At 42.1% G+C, this 22673-nt stretch overlaps 1 protein-coding gene across 2 annotated transcripts in view; it reads right to left on the reverse strand.

Annotated features, from left to right (window-relative positions):
* Positions 1–990: 990 nt before the first annotated feature.
* Positions 991–22673, reverse strand: part of LOC306977683 (cadherin-6-like) — a 191573-nt gene continuing 169890 nt past the window's right edge. For both annotated transcript variants that reach the window (XM_079576096.1, XM_079576097.1), the window contains 5 exons: positions 17854–17990; positions 13543–13664; positions 10289–10406; positions 8741–8992; positions 991–1702 (listed from right to left, as the gene is read on the reverse strand). In XM_079576096.1, coding sequence (XP_079432222.1) covers positions 1188–1702; positions 8741–8992; positions 10289–10406; positions 13543–13664; positions 17854–17990 — 1144 coding nt within the window. In that variant the 3' untranslated portion in view covers positions 991–1187. The remainder of the gene's footprint in view (positions 1703–8740; positions 8993–10288; positions 10407–13542; positions 13665–17853; positions 17991–22673) is intronic.

Below are 22673 nucleotides of genomic sequence, written 5' to 3' on the forward strand. Positions count from 1 at the left end.
ATGTTTGTCAAATTTTCAGGAAAAATCTGTATATTTGCTCTTGATTTGAGTAGAAACAAGCATCAAGGCAAATACCCCCATTCATCCTCTATGGGACAGTTTTACTAATGATTGTTTACCTTTATAAGCACCTATGCAGCAAAGAGTAATCTAGAAATTAGTAAAATGTTCACCTCAATTTTGAATAAAACCACATTTTATTGTCAATTTGGGTGCTGCATTGAGCAGTTAAGCAAATACCCCATTCTTTCTCTATGGGACATGAACCCAATTTTACTAAGGATTGCTATAAGTAACGATGCGGCAAAAAGTAACCTAGAAATTAGTAATATTTTAAGGAAATCGTTGTATTTGCTCTTGATTTGAGTAGAAACAAGTATCAAGGCAAATATCCCATTCATTCTCTATGGGACATTAACCCAGTTGTACTTGTAAGTAACGACACGGCAAAAAGTAATCTGAAAATGAGTCAAATGTTGAGGAAATGGGCATATTTGTTCTTGATTGAGTAGAAAAAAAGTATCTTTGAACTTTAATTAGGTAATAAGGTGAATTATTTTATCATTTTAAGTGTTTCACGGGCAGATTTTTTACTCGGTGAAAGTGAAAATTACTAAAATGAATGAAAATCAGAGTTTGCAAATGTTTTAGTGGAGACACTGCAGGCTGGTTTTGGGAGAGCTTGGGTCTTATTTTAGAATTTTTTTTACATGGAAACGAATAAATGAGCTCTTCACAATAAGGTTGCAATGACTCAACGGTTTCCCATAGAGTTTAATGGGAACTTTGCAAAAATGCACAAATTTCCACTTTAATAGCTCCTAACAGAAAACTTGCAATACATTTTTTCCTCATATTTATGTCAGTAATCCAGAGTAAAAGTTTCAAATTGATGTCTATAAGTTAAGTTTTTTTCCCTATTCACCTGCAGCGTCTTGCCTTTAAGTGATTTCACAAGTTTTCCAGCATTAGTTGCTTCTATCTCACAGAGAAGTGAAACATTTCGAACTGTCTTGACCTAACGCGGCGTCATCCACAAAACGCGGCTCTGGAAACACCTCACGCACGAACACGGCGTTTTTGAAAGAGCACTTTTTGACAAATCGCTCGGTCCTTTATCCCCCCCAACCCCCCCCCGTCCTAAAAGTCTTTCCCGGCGCGTTTCGTTCTTTTCCCCCGGATCTTCGTTACGATTCGCGGTCGCTGTCGTCCCCGCCGTACATGTCGGCGAGCTTCTTGAAGCGCGGGCCCCACTCGCTCAGGTAATTGTAGTCATGGTCCCCCTCCGTCGTGGCCGACTCCAAGGAGCTGAGCGACTCCGCCACCGAGCCGCTGCCCTCGTACGCGTAGGTGGCCAGCGAGTCGTAAGGCGGCGCCGTGGGGTCGCTGTCGTTGTCCTGCAGGCGCTGGTTGATGAAGTCCCGCACGTCGCCGTTGTTGTCGTGGCGGGGCGGGGCCAGCACGGCGCGCCGGACGGGGTTGGGGTTGTAGTAGGTCTCCGTGGGGATGATGTCGCGCCGCTGCTTGCCCTCGTCCACCGCCTCCGGGTTGCGCAGCGTCCCGATGTCGAAGGCCTGCGTGTCCTCCTCGCCGCCGCCCTCGTCGTTGTAGCTGACCACGTTGTCCCGCACGTCCTCCTTGGAGATGATGAGCGGCTCCTTCTTCCGCTGCCTCCTCAGAGCGGCGAACAGCACCACGATCACTGCGGGGAAAACGAAAAACAAAATATGAGATCGGCTGTACCTGAAAGCAGCAAGTTTGCTTCATTGTGAAAAGACCAAAGGGCGAACCGGTAAAATTTTAGCCCAAAGTAAAGCGCCACTTTCTACAAATGCCTGTGCGGTTACTAATACATGACCTGATGTTCTGTTTGGAAACTTTGAACTAATTGACAGTATTTAACAAGTAACTCACAACAACGTTTATAGCCAACGCTGCAATGTCCGTGCACTTGGAAAATACAATCACAGTGACAATCATTTAATTCCCACACAACACAAAGGTAGTACATTTGAATGCAAATCTTAATATGATTGCACGCTTGGGGCCCGATCTCGCGCTCGTAAATGCCAACTGTAGACTAGGGTTTTGCGCAGTCAGGGTGCATCTTCAGCTTCATACCTGACGCAGTAAATGGGTGGAAAGGGGGCTGTGCGTGGGCTGGACAGACTCAAGGCCAATGGTGAAGTTATGTACAGCAGTGGTCCATCTCTGAGCTTTTACAGACAATGTTTTCCTCTGTGAGGGTGAGCAGGGGTGGCGGTGGGTGAGGGGGGGTGCAGGTGCTGGTGTTTTGATCCTGTTTTAGCAGTAGAGCCCTGTGCGGCGCTCTTCAATACAGAGCCAGCAGTATGTTCTCTTTCTCTCGGGACACGGTCAGTGTTTAACTCACAGTGGATTAAAGTTCGTAATTTGTCCTTCCCTTGGTCTCACATTTATCAAATGACTTCAACTCCAGAAATGTTAAAGTACTCTCTGATTTGTGTAATCATATTGCCTATATTGCCTTTTGGTAAATATTACTTTTATAGCAGTAGGTTCAGCATTTTGGCTAATGGGCCTGATAAATGAGTATGTTCAGTAACTCTCTGTGGAGTTTCAGAAATATTGATTGAGGTATTAAAGAGTTTTTTTGTAGTTTCTTGCACATCTGCGGACCAGGAAGTAGAGCTGTGACGTCACCACTTAACAAACGTATTTGTCACTGACAGGAAGTGACATTGATAGAGGACAAAAATTTTAAACTGTTGCCGTGCCAACCATGTTATGACAGTGGGAAATGAGTCTGAAACTTTACCTTTATCTATGTCACTTCCTGTCATTAGCTTAAAAAGTCTAATAAAACTTTTCTGCCCAACATTTCCTCATTAAAGTGCTGCTTCACTAAAATAAAATGATAACTATTACTTACAACAGATGTTATTCATTTAAATCGGTGTATAATCATTGTAGTTTCATGCATTTGATGTTTTTTTTTTGTCACAAAGAACAGGAAAAGGGCGAGTTTGCTCTTGGTGCAATGGAACACAAGACGAGCCTGATCTGCCGGCCTCATTTCCCTTCCATTAAAAACATTTCCTATCACACATTTACTCCTCATGACCTTTTAAATTCAATGTTTAGCTGGAGCCGTAACTGTGATTTATCCAAACATTTCCCGCTCGTACCTGAGCCGCCGCCGCCGCCGCCGCAGCAGCAGCAGCAGCAGCAGCAGGTGTTTAAGACAGTTTTGTATTTCAGCCTAATCAGATTCATCTCTTCCTGTGGGCGGATAATTCAGCCCCGGACCAAAGCAGACGCCTTAATGTGATCACCGCTACAAAGATTAACGACACAAGAGAAGAGGGAGAGGAAGGAGGGGGAGACGGAGACGCTATGAATTTATACATTTAATCTTATCTTCTTAGAGTCGACAAAAGGAGGAGCAGGGAGTTGGTTTAGACGCATTTGACAGAACTACTGTCCTTTTGTGATCGCGCCTGATGCCCCTTTTGTTGTATGTATTGTCAGTAAATCAGTCACTCTTTACTTTACAGCCGGTATTGTAGTAACAGGATGGACAATGTTTCCGTACAATGCTATTATCGCTCCCATTACTGTACTTTAAGGCGAGACACTGTAGGTGAATAGGGAAAAAAAAAAAAGTAGAGATATCAATTTGAAACTTTTGCTGAACATTACTGATATAATATGTGGGGGAAAATGTATTGCAAGTTTTCTGCCATTTTATGCATCAAAATTTCAGTGACGAAATCTAAATCATGGATTAAGCCAGATTTTTAAAAGAAAAAATCTGGAGATGTCACTGTGTGCAGGCGTGACACATCTCTCCGTCTGTCTCCCAGAAAGGAAATGACCATATTTGGATTATAGTGTCATATCGAGCACCTTGCGCTGGTTACGTGGATGTAAGCTATGTCAATATTTGCGAAGGAGTATGCCCGGGAACCCGGCTTTTGCGGCACAATGTCAGATTTACTTCCCTGACATCTCCAGCTCCCTTGCCACGTTTGAAAATAAGCATTATCTGGGGTAAGTTTAGTCATTTTTTATTCTCTGACATGAAAAGATGTTAAGGGAGAAAACTGAAAAATCTCCACATTGACCTCTGTGTGAAAAATCTACATTTTCACCTGCTGTGTCTCGCCTTAAATGGAAACATTTCATTTTATATTTATTTATTTATTTATCAGGACCATGTACAATTACATTAAGCTCTAAACCCCCACATGGACTGGGCACATTTTCTCCACTTTGACTTTACCCAAACCCTAAAGGCTTTTGAAAAAAACATCAAACAAGTGACAAAAAAAATCACCAATAACACAACAAAAATGTGACAAAAACACAACGAAAAAGTGGGATAAAAAAAAAAAAGAGCAGCATAAAATGAAAAACAAATGACAAAAAAGTGACAAAAAAGCAACAAAGAAGCACCTAAAGATAAAAATGCAACAAAAAGTGACAATGATGCGACAACAACGTGAGGAAAAACATCGGTTCAGATCAGTTCTGCGGTTCTTAGCTTTTGAATGAGGCATGGGCCGAGAGGCGGTAAGAAGCTTTTAGATTTTGGTAAAGCCGAACTGGAGTAAATGTCCTCGGTTAAAGGAACAGGTCACCGTTTTTCCATACTGAGATCTGTTCTTACCTGAGCTTAGACGAGTTGATGTGTACCTGTCTGATCTTTGTGCGTGCGCTCAGTCACGCAAAATGACCAAAGATGTTGTTAGCATTTGGCCTCCCAATATATTCCTATAGCTCCAAACGGGGGTGAAGTTAGAAGCGACGAAGCTCTTCCATGTGCACGAAGACCACACAGGTACGTATCAACTCGTCTCAGCTCAGGTAAGAACATATCTCAGTATGGAGAAACGGTGCCTGTTCCTTTAAGAGGTTAAGCTTGGAAGCAAAGTTGCTTGGCCAAGACTGGAGCTTTTTCAAGCTAATTTCCATTTGTCGTCCGACTGTCCTCAAGGACAAACTTCAGGATCAGCCTTGACTTTTCAAACTTTACGCAAACATGTCTGTAAGTGCAGACATTCTATGAAAATGATAGCATTAGTCGACTATTTTTACTGCACAAACTCACACAAATTCCACTGCAGTTTTGGCAGAAATCGTCCACAGTATTTTGCCCAGAAGTTTTGCTTCTGAATGTTGAAATTTCATATCATTCCTCTGTTTATAGGAATGTTTCAGTCATCTTTTTTCTTGCATTTGTGGCATTAAAAAACTAATAAATGTCCATGGGAAAAGTTTTTTTTTTTTACACTTATATTAAGAAAAAACATCAATAAAACATCAATTAATGGGGGTTAAAGATAATCATTTGAGGTAAACCATCATCCTTTCTCCTAATTTAAGTGTAAAAATGTTGCCACATGAACAGACTTCTTGAAATAGTCTCAAAATCAAGGACAAATTTACTATTTCAAGGACTTTTTTTGTTTTTGCATCGTGGACAATAATATGGCCCTAAAAGGTGTTAAATGTGACGTTGCTGGCACCTTTATAAACATTCTACTCTAAATCTAGAAGATAACGAAAGGCGCGCCTCTGTAGTAGAAGAAGAAACAACCGGATTAGTGAAAACTGTGTGAACAAAGTGAATGTCTTTGATAAGGGGATAACATTATCATAAAACTTAAACACTGATTTAGATTCCCGTCTCATTGCGGCGGCGGCTGATTTGCATTTGCAGCACGCGGCGCTCGCGCTTAAACGCTGTGATCTTCGGCGCGGCCCGGGACGCCCCGGGAATACATAACGCCGCGCTTTACAAAGTCACCGCGGAGTCCCTGAACGCCGCACCACATCCAAACAGTCCGATCCCCGACGGGCAAACGCCGGCCTCGCAAGGAAAAGAGCCGACGAGGAGGGCAGCGCGAGTCCTACAGACGGCGGAGACCACGCGCCACTGGAGCTTTTATGAGCAGATGAAAAGATCAGGAGTGGATAATTCAACACTCAGAGAATCCAAGCTTTAAACTTCACTGCTGTGTTGCGCTGCAAAAAAGTGAAAGATGTTTTACCTTTGTTTGAGTAATTAAGTAAAAGCATCAACAGAACTTGGTCTTGGCGGACTTAAAGGAATAGGCCACCGTTTTTATATGCTGAGATATGCTCTTACCTCACTTTAGCCAAGTTAATATATCCCCGTCTGGTCTTTGTCCATGCGCTCTGCTAGGCAAACGGAGCACATACGCAGCCTCTCCCACATGTCATATAGCTCCAAAAAAGCTCACGATAGAAGCTACCAAGCTCTTCCACGTGTTCCCTATTTAAATAAAGTTACGTGAAGTGTTTTCATGCGAAGTATATTTACACAGAAATGTAACGTGTCGATTTTATAAGCAGATAAAAAGGGGGACTATATTGTGAGGCGTAATGATACGAGGAGTAAAACGTCCGCGCAGTAACTCCTAAAGGTTATTGACGGAAGTGAGCGGGGGGAAGTCTTTAGAAGTTACTGCGCGGACGTTTTACTCCTCGTATCATTACGCCTCACAATATAGTCCCCCTTTTTATTTGCTTATAAAATCGACATGCTACATTTCTGTGTAAATATACTTCGCATGAAAACACTTCACGTAACTTTATTTAAATAGGGAACACGTGGAAGAGCTTGGTAGCTTCTATCGTGAGCTTTTTTGGAGCTATGTGACATGTGGGAGAGGCTGCGTATGTGCTCCGTTTGCCTAGCAGAGCGCACGGACAAAGACCAGATGGGGATATATTAACTTGGCTAAAGTGAGGTAAGAGCATATCTCAGTATGTAAAAACGGTGGCCTATTCCTTTAAGGACCCATCTCACTGGCCTGGAGACTAAGGAGATCTTAAAGAGTCGTATGGAGTGTCTTTGAGGTATTCTCCTCCTGTACAATAGCATCATCCAACCCATCTTGCTCTACTGTTCCCCCTGCTTCTTCAACATGCTCACCATCAAAAACAAGAAAAAAATCACCAAGGTCACACAAACAGTCTCCAAAATTATTAATCTCCCCATCACAGACCCCTCTGTCATCAACAAGAAAGCAGTCACACGCCTCGCACGTACTATAGCCATGGACTCCGATCACCCTCTCCACACTCACTTCGTCCTGCTGCCATCTGGCCGTAGGTACAGGACTCCGCGGTGGGAGCGGGAACGCTTCAGGAAAAGTTTTATCCCCTCCGCCATAGCCGCATTGAACGACCTGTAATTCCCGCCCCCCCGCATATTCTCTTTTGCGTAGTGTGCTGTTACTGTCTTTGGTTTGTCTTCTGTGTCTTTTGTGTGTGTCTCTGTGACGGCTGTGAAAACAAATTTCCTCCTGTGGGACAATAAAGGTCTATCTATTCTTCCGACAGGTCTCGGAGACACTGCAGGGACGTCACAGAAACGTCTCACAGGTTGAGGACGACAAATGAAGCTGATGAGCGAATACAACATGGAAGACCTACCAGCTGCATTCATTCATCACTTCATCACCGGCAGCTCACTCCAGTCATCCAATCACGGACCCCGCTCAAGCCGCACCTTCACGACAGCCAATCACCGAAGCCGCTCATCGCTCAGGATCCCCTTCTTAAGCTCCCTGGTCCCTGGACTCAGCCGTTTGCCAGCTGTGCTACGACCCTCCTCCACCCCTTTCACCACCTGGCCTCTCCTCAGCTCTGCTCGTCATCGATTGACAAACCCAGGTCTCCTCTTCTACCACCACCAGGGTCCAGGCTCCGGGGAAGATCCTGGCTATCATTCATCAATGCATTCCATATCGTTCGTTCAATCTTCCCCAATAATGATTCATGTTCGGTCATAAAACACACTGTCATTCTGTTTCTGTGAGTCTTTTCAGGTTGAAATAATGTTCGAAACACAATAGTTTGAGCTCACATAGACGTCTCGGAGACCGTGCAGAGAATAAAATGAAGTCTCTGCTCAAATCGAACATCGAGACTTCCTGGAGACTCGCCTTATCTCCAGGGGGACGTCTTGGAGACATGGATTCCAGTCTCCAACTAGTCTCAAGGCCCTTTACATATGCAAGGAAACGTGATACATTTTTTATCATGTATTTCTGTCAGTTAAACAGGAAAAGTTCTCTATATGTAAGATATTCCCTGTGTACCTGCAGCGTCTTGCCTTAAAGGGGGGGTATTATGCAAAATCGACTTTTTCAAGTTAATCATGTTATTATGTCATTCCCTCATTAAAAACATGCCTGAAGTGTTGCCTTGGCACATTCACGTATTTTTGAGTCATCTGTAAAAACTCTGATGGCGGCCATTTTAGGGATAGGTTTGCCCGAGTCCTCCTAGGAACGCCCCCACCTCCTGGAGACGCCTCCGAGCTTTCGTCACCAGCCGAGTAACCAACCACTGCTCCTCAGCAGAACCCCCTCCCCACTGATGCCACAGACAGTGTGTGGAGGGGGCGTGTCGGAAAGGCTCAGAGGTTCTTAAAGAGACAGAGGCCTATTTCAAGACATTCACTACAGCCATTTTATACAAGGCAGTTATTCTAATTTACTGCATTTACAGACCAACAGAAGGTTCGTCATCATTATAGTGTGATATAGTCTGGCGCTATGTGATTGAAAAAAGCATAATACCCCCTCTTTAAAGTGGTTTTTTTTTTAGGTTTCCTTTTAAAGTGTCCAGGCCACACAGGATTCGTCTAAAACGCACAGATGAAACAAAAGCACGACTCCAGCTCTGTTTTTCAGGAGAACAACACGAGAGTAAAGGTACTCACTGAGCAGGATGATGACGCAGAGCAGGATGGCCACCAGCGCCCCGGTGCTGAGCCCGGCCCGCGCCGTCAGCGCCTCCGCGTTGCACAGCTTCATGTTTCCGTCGCGGTCGCACGTGCACACCCGCACGGTGAGCGTGCACGTGCTGCTCTGCATGGGAAAGTCTCCGTCCGAGATCACCACCGGCACGTGGTACACGCTCTTCTGCAGGCTGTGGTAGCTGTTCCGCCGCGTCAGGATCCACGCCGTGTTGTCTGAGGACCAGAGGAACGATGAGAAACACTGGAGCACAGACTCCTGAAGTCTGATCGTTTTACTAAAACGTGCTTTTAGATAAAGAACGTTGTCAGTCTGGGTTCAGTTCTCCAGTGGGAGACTAGCAGCTATAAGAAGGTATTACAGCAATGGCGGCCTCTACCGTCGTCGTCACAAAGCATTGCCAGCACATCCCAAGATTCTCAATGGGGTTAAGATCTGGACAGTCTATGTGTGAAAACAATGTCTCCCTGAACCACTCTTTCACAATGTGAGCCCAATGAATCCCAGGATGTCGTCAGCTGATCTCATTCTTTGGGCACACGGTATAGCTGAACCGAGACTTGACCAACTGTAGCGACCCCAGATCAGAACAGTTAGTTACAAAAGGACACTTTTCTTGGTTAGGCAGTGGAGCAAGTGTTTCTTGTGGACTGGAATTGATATTCACTAAAGTCACTAAATATATTCTTCATTTTGACTCCTAGGATTAAAAGTCAGATGCACACGCTCCTGGGGGAGACTCATGCTCCGTCCGAAACCAGTAAATTGGTAAGAGGTCTTACGCCAAACCGGATGTGCGTCAGCGTCCACCATGACAAGAAGCTTCCGAATTGGTCTGTCAGTTAGGAAGTAGCTAGGGAAAGGAGCCTCAATTCTAATTATCATTTAGCCACTTTAGCATAGGAACCTCTGATGCTAACTAACCGGTTAGTTAGCAAGTGCCATCACATAAGCCATTGCTGGTTTTCTTTTTTTTCTCCTTAAATGTCTTTATTTGGAAACTATGTTGCCGCATATGCAATACAGTAGGTGGCGACATGCGCTTTTGTTTGCCTGCCAAAGACCTTTACAGAGAAGAACAGCAGCTGTTGGTGATGTCACTTCCTCTTCCCCTGGGTAAGGACGGTCGAATTGTGCAAATGCTGCTGAAGCTCAAGCTCACTAACTGCATAGAGGTCTAACAGTCGACCCCATGAAAGGTTAAGGATTAGTTTCTAGTGTTTAGTACTTACTTTAGTACTTGCTATAATTTGATGGTTTCGGACCCTTAAATATTTACCCTGGTTTTATCGGCGCAACAATGTAAGTCCTTGAAGTTGGCTAGATCTAAGTGTCTATCATTGTTGAAGGTAGTATGGAGGATTTTCATTTGTTTTAGATTCCTAGCAAAACATACTGTATATAATAATCATTAACTGTGGACACTGATAGGGACCCTTGTGTGACCCAAGCTAGATTTAGGGTCATATGTTTGTCGTACGTCTCTGTATTGTGTTTTGTGTGAGTTTTACCTTTATTGTCCCGCACAGAGAAGTTGGCCTTTCCCGCCGCCTCCTGAGCCAAACTGAAGAAGAAGCGATGTCCTCCCAACGGCTCGTCCGGGTCTGTGGCGCTGATCGTCTGGATTTTCTACCAAACCACAAAAATAAACCATAAGTATTCTCTCCCTCCTCCTCCAGATCGAGCAGATTTTAACTTAAAAAAAACTGCTTCGGCAAAAGTTACGAGACGTGTCATTTTTCATCATTTAAAGTAAAGTTAAAGTTCAGTAATTTGGAGGTCGTCCGATTCGGAGGCAGCTATTCAGAAGGGAAACGTTACGTCAAAACCATTAAAATTTGACAAAGACGGGAACAGGAACATTTCACAAAAGGTGTAATGTCTTTTGAGACTTTTGAATTGAGTTTGGGCAAAGGTTTAAACCTAAAAAGGCAGAAATCTGAACGTCAGTCTTTCTTTATGAACTTCAACATTTTAACTCAGCTTGTTCAACACTTCTTCTGCTTTTATTGACCACGTTTCTCCTCGTCATTGCAAATACTTTGACTGCGGTTTTGCCCAATAATTAAAAGGTGGAATAGTTTCTTGTAAACATGGCATTAGTGTCGCCCATGTTTACTTTCTTAATCCTTTTCTACATGGATCTAATTAAATCCGCGCTAATTAGAAGTGCATATGAGCAAGTCCAGAAAAACATGTTTATCAGCCATAGGTTAAACAGTGTCATCTGTATATTAAAGTATTAACAGCATTTATTGAAGTCACTTTCATAATTTGCTCCTTATCACATCTATCTCTCACGTTAATTTAATTATCCCCATAAAAGTGTTCAGCTTTACAGCCTCATATCTTGCTTTATGGATGTTCCCGTGTTCTTTGAGCCAAAATGGACATTTATACATTCATTAGTTACTTCACAAAGAGATGGAGCTGCATTAAAACCTGACACAGACCAAAGTATCTACACGGCGCAGTAAATACAATTATGCCCATAAAGCTAATCCTGTCATTAGAAGAGGCGAGCTTTAAAACTTTTAATAGGTTGCTCTTTAAAAAATAAAAAGTCCTGGGAGTACATTTTTTCTCACGCTGAGGGGCTTGTAAAACTCAAAAGTTAATGCACATTATGATTTTTTCAAAATGAATGTGTACTTAGAACAAAAACGATTTTATACATGTACCGTTGAAGTGGCAGCAACTTTTGGTTTTATACTTGTAGCGTCTTTACGGAGAGATGCCATGTGTTTAGCTAACTTCCTGTTGGCCAGTTGAGGGAAAAGCCAACTTCCTGTCCACATTTTTATGCAAATGAAAAAATAAAATAAGATTGAAGACACAGAAGGAGACTTCAGCCTTCAGCTTCAAGGCTAAAAAGGCTACAATCAAAAACAAGTGTAAGGTTTTTAATAGGTTAGCAATTATTGAACAGCTGCTATTTTCAGCTACGTACTGTTTGAATATTAATTTATTCCTGTCACACAGTTAACTCTCCATAGAAGTAAAACGGATGGGAATCTGTTGTTAGCCTAGGAAGTTAGCATCATGTTGCTATACAGTAATCAGTGTTCAAAGCTAATGCTGTGTTCCAGGCAACTACAACTAGTAAATTCCCGACTTCCCACTTGGAAAAATGCGCTGTGTAGGATAGTTTTCAATTATATATAGTGTGGAGAAACATTCATATAATGTTAGCATCTAGCTAAATGTTGCTTAGTACTCGATTTTCGGCTGTTTGTTTGTTTATTCAACTGGAACCATAGAAATAAGAAAAGAAGCAGCGTTTGCTCCTAAAGTGTTAGCCTAGCCTGCTCAATGTATTTATCCTATAACCGTTAGCATTACCCTTCAAACATCACAAATCATGAACGATACAGATGTTTTCAGCTGCTGTCCACCCATCGACCACATTGAGGTCAAAGCCTAGTTAGAAATCAATAATGAATGAGCAGACCTTTTGAGATTTAACATTAAATACAAATGAGCATATAAAGTGACCACAGAGCTAAATGCTAACTCCAATTCAGCTAAGTTTTTGCTTTTTGTGAGGCCACATACACATCCAATGGCCGCTGAACTGCATCTTGTAAGATGTTAATGATAAAGAAACCACCGAAACTATATGAATGCCATGAAAAGGACAAAACACACCTCGCCATAGCTTAGTGCAGTGTATCGTATTAGTATAGTATTCTATTCTGTCTCCCCTAATTGTTGATATGGGATGGAATGTTCAAAATAGGTCCGGGATTTGACGGAACAGGCTTAGATAGATAAAAGCATTTCTAAGATCTAAAAAAAATACATAGAGGAGTTTGACGAGTATCTTCCGGAGCATTTTGTATACCATTGATTTTTGAATTTTACCACTAGAACCCGTTTTTGAGAAAAATCTCCAAACAAAAGGGATTAAGTCTCCAAACCTTCCATGGTCCTTTCACTGAGCCAACATCTCATTTATGTATTTGGAGACTAATCTGAGAAAGTGGTGATAAGATGTTTGTTTATTAATTACACAGAGGCACAACAATCTGCATTCCCTTAAAAACTTGGACTGACACAGGTCTAAACTCGGGCTAAACCATGACTGAAGTAGAAAAATCCTCACGCTCTGCTGTATTCTCAGCTAAAACCTTATCATTAATAATGTGCTGCCAATAATCGAATATGCTCCGTTGCCCTGGTTACGACATGAAGCTGCTGGTTTTAAAGGTTTGGTTAATTACAGGGCAGCACATGTTCTTCCTGTGAGGGCGACGGCGCCATGGAGACGCTCGCTGCTCGACAGAGGGACAAATGTTAGGACCTGAACGGCCGCCATTTTCACCAGACACTGTTGATCCAGCAAGTCACGGAGGAAATCCACTCAAATCATTGTCTCGCTCGACTTTCCTGTGATATTTGTGCAGATTTTTATAGCAAATATTAGTTTGGATCCAGTTTCCCTTCCACCTGGACCCCGAACAATTGCCTAATCGTCACAATGAAGTGTTGAGTCATGTTTCTCCATTGAATTATTTGGAAAATTTGGAACTTCAAAGGCCATTTTCACAAAATGCATTTTTCTTCTCCACATAAAGCAGCTCCAACAGAATCCACATTTTCCAGCCTTGTATTTCACAAGATTGAGAAGGTTTTTTCACAGGGATTTCTTTTGTATCTAATATATCAGCAAGATAAAATATGGGCAATTTTGACAACTTTCCTTACATAAAAGACCTTCCTTTGATATGAAAACACACAAACATGGCGTCTCCCTGTTCAGTACCTGGTTCGCCTTGGCGTTCTCGCACACAATGGTCTCGTAGTTGGCGGCGAAGGTGGGCGCGTTGTCGTTGACGTCCAGGATGCGGATGTAGACGGGCACGCGGCTCACCAGGCGAGGGTTGTCTGGGAAACAGATGAAGAAGAAGGAAAGGAAAGAGGAGGAGGTCATTTCACTGGTCGCTTTACACCGCAGTGAAGCAGAAGGGAGAAATGTCACAGCTGCGAGGAGTTCACGACAAACAAATCCACAGAAGTAAATGAAGCTCACTCTCTCATGATCAATACAAGATCTGGGTGAAAAAGAAGCTGTTTATGCACTGGAGTGACCCGCAACTCCGAGTGCGATCTCCGGAAGTCGCGGTCCTTCCTCTCTCGCTATTCCCCCATTAAGGATCAGCGATGTCTGGCACAAATCAATGAATGGTTCAAGAAAACAACATGTGCAGTGGGAAACTGATGGAAGTCACTGGATACATGTTAAAAACATCATGTTGGATGTAAATACTTGACATCAGTGTTCATTGAGGTAGGACTTTTTATACAATGCATGAAGAACAACACCACAAAAATGAAACAACTAAAAGTATTTATACTAAAGACAGGACGATTATTCAAAATCTTGGTACTATCTTCATTTTATTTAGTGTTAGCCGTTAGCTTCAAGGCTGTTATCAACACCTTATATTGGTGTGATCGTTATTATTAAGGAATATAATAGGCCATGATGATTACTAATACCTATTAATACTTTATAAATGACTTAATGAGCACACCTTAACATATTGAGTGCCAAAAACGGAAAGAAAAAATATATATATATGTAAAAAAAATATATATACAGTATATTACAAAACTAGCTCTGTGATGAATAGACCTGAAATAAATGACCATCAAAAACCTGCCAACAGTCACGATCTGGACATTTTATATATATTATTGCGTTTCTTTTCTTTTCTTTTTTAGTCTGAGGGGGCGTGGGGTTGCGTAGCGAAGCTTCTCATGTACAGATCGAAACAGTTGAGATTTTAACATTTCTCTGAGTTTTTAAATGGTTAAAATCGGTCCAAGGACGACTGAGAAACATCCTGTTAAAGTCTTCAGTCTGAGAACCAGGCTGTTTAAATGCACACGCCATAATGAGCGATTGAGAACACGCGGTGTTTCAAAACGTGTCAACAATATTGTCGTTGAAAATTGACTTGAAATGGAGATATTTATATATTCATAACGCTAGTGTCTGTCCAGAAAGGAGAGAGTTTCATAAAACACACAATATCTCAGCTTCTAGAAAAAAAATCAGATTTTGATCAAAACTAGCCTCTGTTTAGCTCAGATTTCTCAGAAACCGAGGCACATAGAATTTAACTGTTTTCACCTACGGAGAGCTTAGAGTCTCACCTTTCAAACGAGCCACAGCATGTGTCTATAGCTATAACATAGAATACGCTGTGGTGCTACAAATATCATGAAACTAAATGAAACACTAAATCCCCAAACAAGGCCGTGGGAACCCAGGGTGCTGAGGGTACTGCAGCAACCCCTGGTGGATAGTTTGTACATTGCAAGTAATTAAAAATAAATAGGAAATAAGCATTAAAAAGGCATTATTGGGGGAAATAATATTCTTTAGGTGATGCAGTTACAAGTCTTTGTTCCTGACGCGAAGCCACGTGATCTCATAACTCACAGGGAAATAACGAGACAGGAAGAGCAGCGGAGCAAATGCAATAATCCTCAAAGATTTAATGTAAACCAATGTATTACTGAATATTCTTTCAAAACTGGGCTCTTTAGGAGGAAATGACTGATTTAGCGACTCGAGTAACATTTTATTCAGTGCAACATATCATAAGTACCACCTGGCTTTGACCTGCTGTTCATCTCTAAAAGGCCACAGCAGATGAAAGGTTATCTTTCATAAGGAAGACTATACTACAGATAATAAGCTGTCAATGGGCAGATTTGGTTCAGTGAAAGATGCTTTTCATCAAAGGTCTGACTCACTGTCGTCTGTGCTTTCTTCACAAAAACCTCGGCTCGCATTCACCTGCCGTTTCAGAGGCGAGAATTACGCCAAAAGCTTCTGTCGAGAGCTCCAATTTCACCACGGTGCACGCAAAACTCCATTTAAACACCCGAGAAACACACAATGGAGGCATAACCAGGAGTGAATTAAAACGCGATGACAGTGGGGATGACGTGTGTTTGTGTTTTACAGTCGTGAGTCAAAGTTGGCAGAGACACGTGAGCATATGGTGAAAACGTAGCAGTGAGTACATTATAAATAGATTTTTTTTCCCCTGAAAATGCGGAGAATGTGTTTACAGGAGGTGATTGAAGTTGAACTGTGATGTGTAATACATTCTTAATCTCTAGCCTGAACCGATTGCATTTTCCCCAGTTCGGCTTTACCCAAATGTAAAAGCTTCTCGACTGGAGGGCAACAAGACCTACAAAAGTGATCGTAACTTTGTCGTCACAAATGCAACAACGCGTTTTTGTCATATTTTTTTTAAGCATTTCATGTTTTTGTTGCTTTTCTGACCTGCCTTCACATTTTTTGGTGTGTTTTCGTCATTTTTTGTCTCTTTTTGTTGCCTTTTCTTCGCATTCTTTTATTGCTTTTTTTGTGGCGTTTTCGCTGCGTTTTCATCACTTTATTGTCACATTTTTTTTGCATTTTCATCCTCGTTTTCGTCACTGTTTTGATGCGTTTTTAAGCTTTCATATTTGTATAAAGCCAAACTTAATAGGGTAAGAGGTTAAACACGAATCACTGCAACGTCGCTGCTTTCCTTCACATCCTTAATCTCTTCGTAAACAGTGCTATGAAGTCACTCTCTCCTCATGATTCTGGGGATTCCAAAACATGACTCCGCCTAGGGCTGCTCGATTATTGAAAAAATAATAATCACAATTATTTTTGTCATAATTGAAATCACGATTATTCAAACGATTATTTGTTGCCTTTAAAAAAAGTCTGTATTTTATTTATATATATATTAATTTAAAAAAAAACTATGCTGAATATTTTCTGTTTTCTGAACAGTCATAAAAGTACAAACGATTTCAAGTTTGCCTCGATTAAGGAGAGGTCTCTGTTTCACACCTGCCCCCTGCTGGCCAGCCTGAGCAGCGCAGCCTGATGACATCATCACACAGCGATGTTTGTTTTTGTGTCAGGCAAAAGCATGAGCCGTGGCACATGAAATGCGAAGGGAAAATAATCCCAGTGCCATGAAATAATGCAAGAAAAAAGAAAAAAATGATAGAAAAAAAAAAAATGTTTTTTTTTAAATCCCCCCCCCCCCCCGATTATGCTAATTTTGTAATCGTTTAGTGTAATAATCGAAATCGTAATCGAATTTCGATTAATTGCACAGCCCTAACTCCGCCCCCTCTTTACTGACGCTACAGCCTTGTTGGGACATGGTGGCCATTCACCAACCATCCACTTCTCCATCCATCTGACCATCCAGGGTCAAACGGCCTCATCAGTGAACAAGACTGTTTGAAAATGAGTCTTCATGTATTTCTGAGCCACTGCAGCCGTTTCTGTTCAATCAGCTTCAATGAACAGTTTAGGGGAGGCCGGATAGAAGGTTTATGCACAACTGCAGCCTCTGGAGGGTCCGACACCTTGATGTTCGGGAGACTCCAGAGGCACCAGCAGCTTCAAATACCTGTTTGCTGGTTTTGTAGCAGCTGTTCTCTTAATCTGATGTATTTGTCAATTCTGGCCATTTTTACTCTTAACCTCCAACCTGAACCAAGCACATTTTCTCCAGTTTGGCTTCACCCAAACCTTGAAGCTTCTTGAAAAAAGTGTACGTAAACAAAAGGAAAACGAGGATGAAGGTGCAACATGAAATTTACAATAAAAGCAATGAAAAAGTGACAAAAATGTGATAAAAAAAAAGGCCACAAAAAAGTGACCAGAAACACTATGAAAATGTGACAAAAATGGATCGAAAGCACAATAAAAAGCTCCAAAAATGCAACAAAAGACAGACAGTAAAGCTATGAAAAAGTGTCAAAAAACGCATGGCAACAACGCAAGGAAAAAGATCCATTGAGATCAGTTTGTAGGTTTTCAAATGAGGCGTTAGACTGGCCTATAGGCTGTAAGCTTTTAGATTTGGGCAAAGCCAATCTGGAGAAAATGCCCTCGGTTAAAGTGGGGGGTAAGAGGTTAATAGCAGGATACTTGCAATACATTTTTGACTGACATTTCTGTCCCTAATCTACAGCAGACGTTCTGAATCGATGCCCTTTTCCCTCTTCACTGCAGCGTCTCTGTTTGTGAACTTACTGAACTCCGTGGCGATGACCGTGATGTTGTGCCAGGCGTTCTCCTCGCGGTCCAGCTCCCTCAGCGTGAACAGCGAGCCGTTCCCGGCGTGGACGTTGAAGACTCGGTCCATGTCCGTGCGCCGGTCGATCGAGTACCTGCAACACATCCACAAACAGCAGCTTTTCAGACACGGTCAGGGCTGGGACTGAACCCCGGGGGAATGTGGGCACTTCACTTCTCTTTCAAAGTCAGAGGTTACTCCCTCCGCCGTCCCCCGACCAGGGTTAGTTAATGTGAAGTAGGTGTTGTTTCACTCACACAGATCTTACACATAGCTTTTTAAAAACTAGATGGTCTTGGCTTTCAAATGAGGTGTCATCATAGGCTGCAAGGTCTCAAGTCAATACGCTTTGAGATTTGAGTATGCATGATTGCTAACCCTAAACCTAACAGGAAACAGGTTAAAAGTTGCATTGAAAGACACATAATGAAAAGTTAATACTATCAGAGTAGACAAAATATCTAGAATAACATTGGGCCTCATTCATGAACATCACCTTAAGAAACTTCTTACAATCCGTTCTTACGAAGGCAGTGTCAGGGAACTGTGCTAGATTCACGACACGTTCTTACGTAGGGAAAATCCTTCACACGTGTGTTCTCAAGTTTGTGTGTGCAAGCGTGTGCATGTGAGGACTGATTAGCATATGTCACCGCCCCTCGTTCACCATATAAGGACACAAAAGTGCTGCACTCAATAGGCAAGGAAATGAATGACCAAACATGAATCCAAAACTAATAATAACCAACAAAACCCCAAACGCGCTCAAGGGCCCACCTAACCCTTTGGGGAAGTGGATCATCTCTCATTACAAAAACAGACAGTTATAACCTGTACGTCATGGGAGGGTGTTACTTCTCTTCCCAGTCCTTCGTCGGTTGAATAGATGTGGCGGCGACTGCTCTGCCTGGTTAGCTCTTCGAGTAAAGCGCTCGCCTCAGAGGCACAAGGTCGCAGGATCGAGGCCCACATTTGTCTTTATCCGATAATGTTTATGCAGCGCATTTAATGGAAACATTAGAAAGATTTAGCAGTAATACATTGGTACATTAATAAGAATCAATCTATCTATCTATCTATCTATCTATCTATCTATCTATCTATCTATCTATCTATCTATCTATCTATCTATCTATCTATCTATCTATCTATCTATCTATCTATCCATCCATCCATCCATCCATCCATCCATCCATCCATCCATCCATCCATCCATCCATCCATCCATCCATCCATCCATCCATCCATCCATCCATCCATCCATCCATCCATCCGGTCTTACAGTGGAACGTTTTCAGCTAAGAACAAGTTTTGTGAATGCCACAAATCTTCCTAAGACGGCCTTAAGAACGTGTGAGTAAGAAGGTGTCGTGAACGTTCGTGAATGAGGCCCATTACCTTTATAAATATATCAGTTAGTTATAGAAGGAAAAAGGAAGAAAAGAGATTGAAAACTGCATATAAGCTGTAAAAGAGTGATCTATGTTGTATTGTTGACTTAGATACAGACGACAACTAAACTTTATAACCACTTCTATAGCCAAAGCTGAATTATGAATCTATTTTTCTACTAAAAAAAGATTTAGAGACATGACGGGGGCAAAGTGGCCCATAAATACTTCAAAAACCGTCAATGCTAACCATGACGCTAGGACTACATTCATGCTACAAATGCTAACATTAGCAATGAGTGCCGTTTTTCGTTTCTCCTGGACAATTTGCTGTGGAAAAACATCTTCATGGACCCAATCTTAAACTAAATAGGCCAGAGTAGTGACTAATAACTTCCTTGTCTTTGTTATCACGTCTTTTTTGTCATGTTTTTAATGTGCTTTTTAGTCACATTTCTTAAACCGTCTTAAATCGTCTCTTTGTTTCTTAAACATATAAACCCAAACCTTCTTTCCTGACCCGCTCAGGCGCGAGGCGAGTAAAAAAAAACCCCCAAAACGTCTCATTGTCCCTGCCTGCGCTGCGGGGGGCGCTGTGGCGCCGGTGGGGGGGGGAGGATGAAGCTCTCACAAACAACCATCACGCGCTCGCATTGAAGTAAAAACAAGCGGATAATTTGGGCTTCACGACTCAAAGAACGAGCTGTTTTTGGGCCCGGAGTAAAGTGCACCAAAGAGCTAATGATCCGAGCACGAGAGGCAGTTTGGAGACGTCTGCTGAGATCACAACAACGGGATAAAAATATCACCCCGGGCCCGAGGGAGGGTAAGAGAAACCAGATTGAGAGAACTTTTTAGTCTTTGTGTATAAGCATAAAGGATCCTCGACCATCAGACATTTGGATGGGAGTAAATAACACCGGCTACTTTAACAAACGCTGTATTATGGATGTATTTTTTGCCTAATAAAGACAGAGACATGGAGAGGAACAGAGGGTTCATAGAAATCCTTTAGCCTTTAGCTCTTTAGCATTTTGTTCCATCCTCATACAAATGAATAGGGAAAACAAGCGCAATACAAACAAATGGCGAGGTATGTTTTGTATGTTTCATGGCATTTATATAATTGATGTGGTCTCTATGTCATTAACATAACATTAAAAAAGTTATAAATTACATAAAATTATGTTTAGTGGCCATTGGATGTGTATCCGACCGCACACAAAGCAGAAACTTCACTGAATTGGAGTTAGCATTTAGCTCAGAGGACACTTTTAGATGCTAATTTGTATCTTAAAGCAGTACTAAGTAACTTTAACTTTAATAAATCCGTTTTCGTAGTCCCTCTGGGGGTAATACAAGTGTCAATGGGGTGATATGTGAGAGGTCTTACATCTCCTCCAAAACAGAACAGTAATGTGTGGAAGATCTGCAAATGCACTACATTAGGTTCATCTCCAATGTCAGGAAATGTGTGAATAGTAGGGAATCATTTGGAGAGACATTCAGGGAAATTGGGAGAAATTCTGACAAAAATCAAGGAAAAATTGTGTACAAAATAGGTTAAAAAATGGGGAATAATGGGGAATAATTTGGAAAAAATGGGAGGAAAAAAATGTATAAATAGGGAAAATATTTGTGATAAAAAAATGGCAAAAATGGGGCAAACACTGAGCAAAAAAAAATAGAATGGAGAAAAAAATAATTTATTTGAGCTGAAACAACCAAGTAACTTCCTTTAATGCTGCCCCTGGGCCAACAGCATCGAAAGTTGGATTTTTTTTTTATCGGTACCTGCTTCAGTGCTTTAATTTTTTCAGAAACCAGTAGTACCTAAACCTTTTCCCCGATTCCATACTGGTATCATGTAACTGGTCAGCCCTATTCCCGTAACAAGCTGGATTCCCGCTCGGCCTGACCACACCGCTCCTCCTGTCCTCCTGTCCTCCTGTCCTCCTTCTCTCCTCCTTCTCCTTCTTCTTCTCCACATGTAACAAAGTGGCTTCATGGTTTCTTTGTCTTGCCTCCGTTGAAGACTCTCACACTGCTCTCCCTCTCCTTGTCACTCAGCGGTTTATACAGCGGCGTTCTGTGACTATGGGGGGTCAGATCATAACAAACTTGACAGTGCTCTTATCCACCTACACACGGCTCATTTGAACATCACGCCTCCAAAAACACATCTCCAAAGTTCAACCGAACAGAAATGATACAAACACGAGAGAGAGAGAGAGAGTCGAATCAAGTTCAGGGCTAAAAATAAGCCTCTCTTTTCACAAATAAGTGTCACTGTGGTTTCTTTTACACATGAAGATTACAGGAGGATTTTGACGACAGATCAGGCTATGATGATACAGTCCATGAGGGTTTAGGTCTAGATTTGTTTACATTTTAGTCCAGGTTTGGATTTGATGAAGTCCTGCTTTCAAGGCCAAACCTCGGAAAAGTTATGTTTTTGTCCAGATTTAGTGCATTTTTTAAAATTGTGATCTAGGTTTAGTCGACAGAGTGTATCTACAGGCCCATGTTCACCAGCCGTCAGTAGATCTGAGTCTCATCTGCATAGTTGTGGTGCGACACATTGTTGCTGCTTATTATTAGCTGACCCAATGGAAGCATGTACAAGTTGAATAAGAGGGGTCCCAAGATTGAACCCTGGGGGACTCCACAGGTCATGGCCATTTTGTCTGAGACACAGTTGCCAATTTCAACAAAGTACGTCCTGTCCTCGAGATAGGACTTAAACCAGTTTAGAGCAGTACCAGAGATTCCCACCCAGTAAAATATTAGGTTCATTTATTAATTAACATTTCAAACCCTCTCCCAGCGGCTGGAACATTGACGCCTTTTATGTTGTCGGGACAACAGGAAGTGTTTCGTTGCTGTTAGTGGAGCTTTGACATCAATGTCACTGCAGGTTTCTGTTTCATTTTTACTGGACCGGATTATTTGTTGTTATCTTGTGTAAAAGGCGAGTTTAGACGGAGCGTTTGTGTTTGTGATCGATCATGAGACTGACCCGAGAGAAGACGAGACGCTCGCGCTGATGGGAGGAGTTATTTTGAGGCGTGGGACTGACCTGCACACGGAGCAGCTGGACGTGCTTTGAAGACGCGATGGTGACTTAATAAAACCCTGTAGGGTCACACAACATTTGTTGTTTGCCCTGTTTCCAAATATCGTCACAGGAGGTTTGAAAAGTGGCTAAATCTGTGTCATAGTTACGCTCGGATCAGCTCCTCCGCAGCGCCCCCCTCGGCCCGGGTTCCCGTTTGTTACTTCCTGCACGTGAGTTATCATTTACAGTATGAGACAAATTCCTAACATGGGGAATATTTCTACCGCTATAGTTTATAATAAAAGCCCCGGCCTGTTTTAGGGACCGG

Source organism: Gobius niger (assembly GCF_951799975.1).
Source record: "Gobius niger genome assembly, chromosome: 18".
NCBI classification, from domain to species: domain Eukaryota; kingdom Metazoa; phylum Chordata; class Actinopteri; order Gobiiformes; family Gobiidae; genus Gobius; species Gobius niger.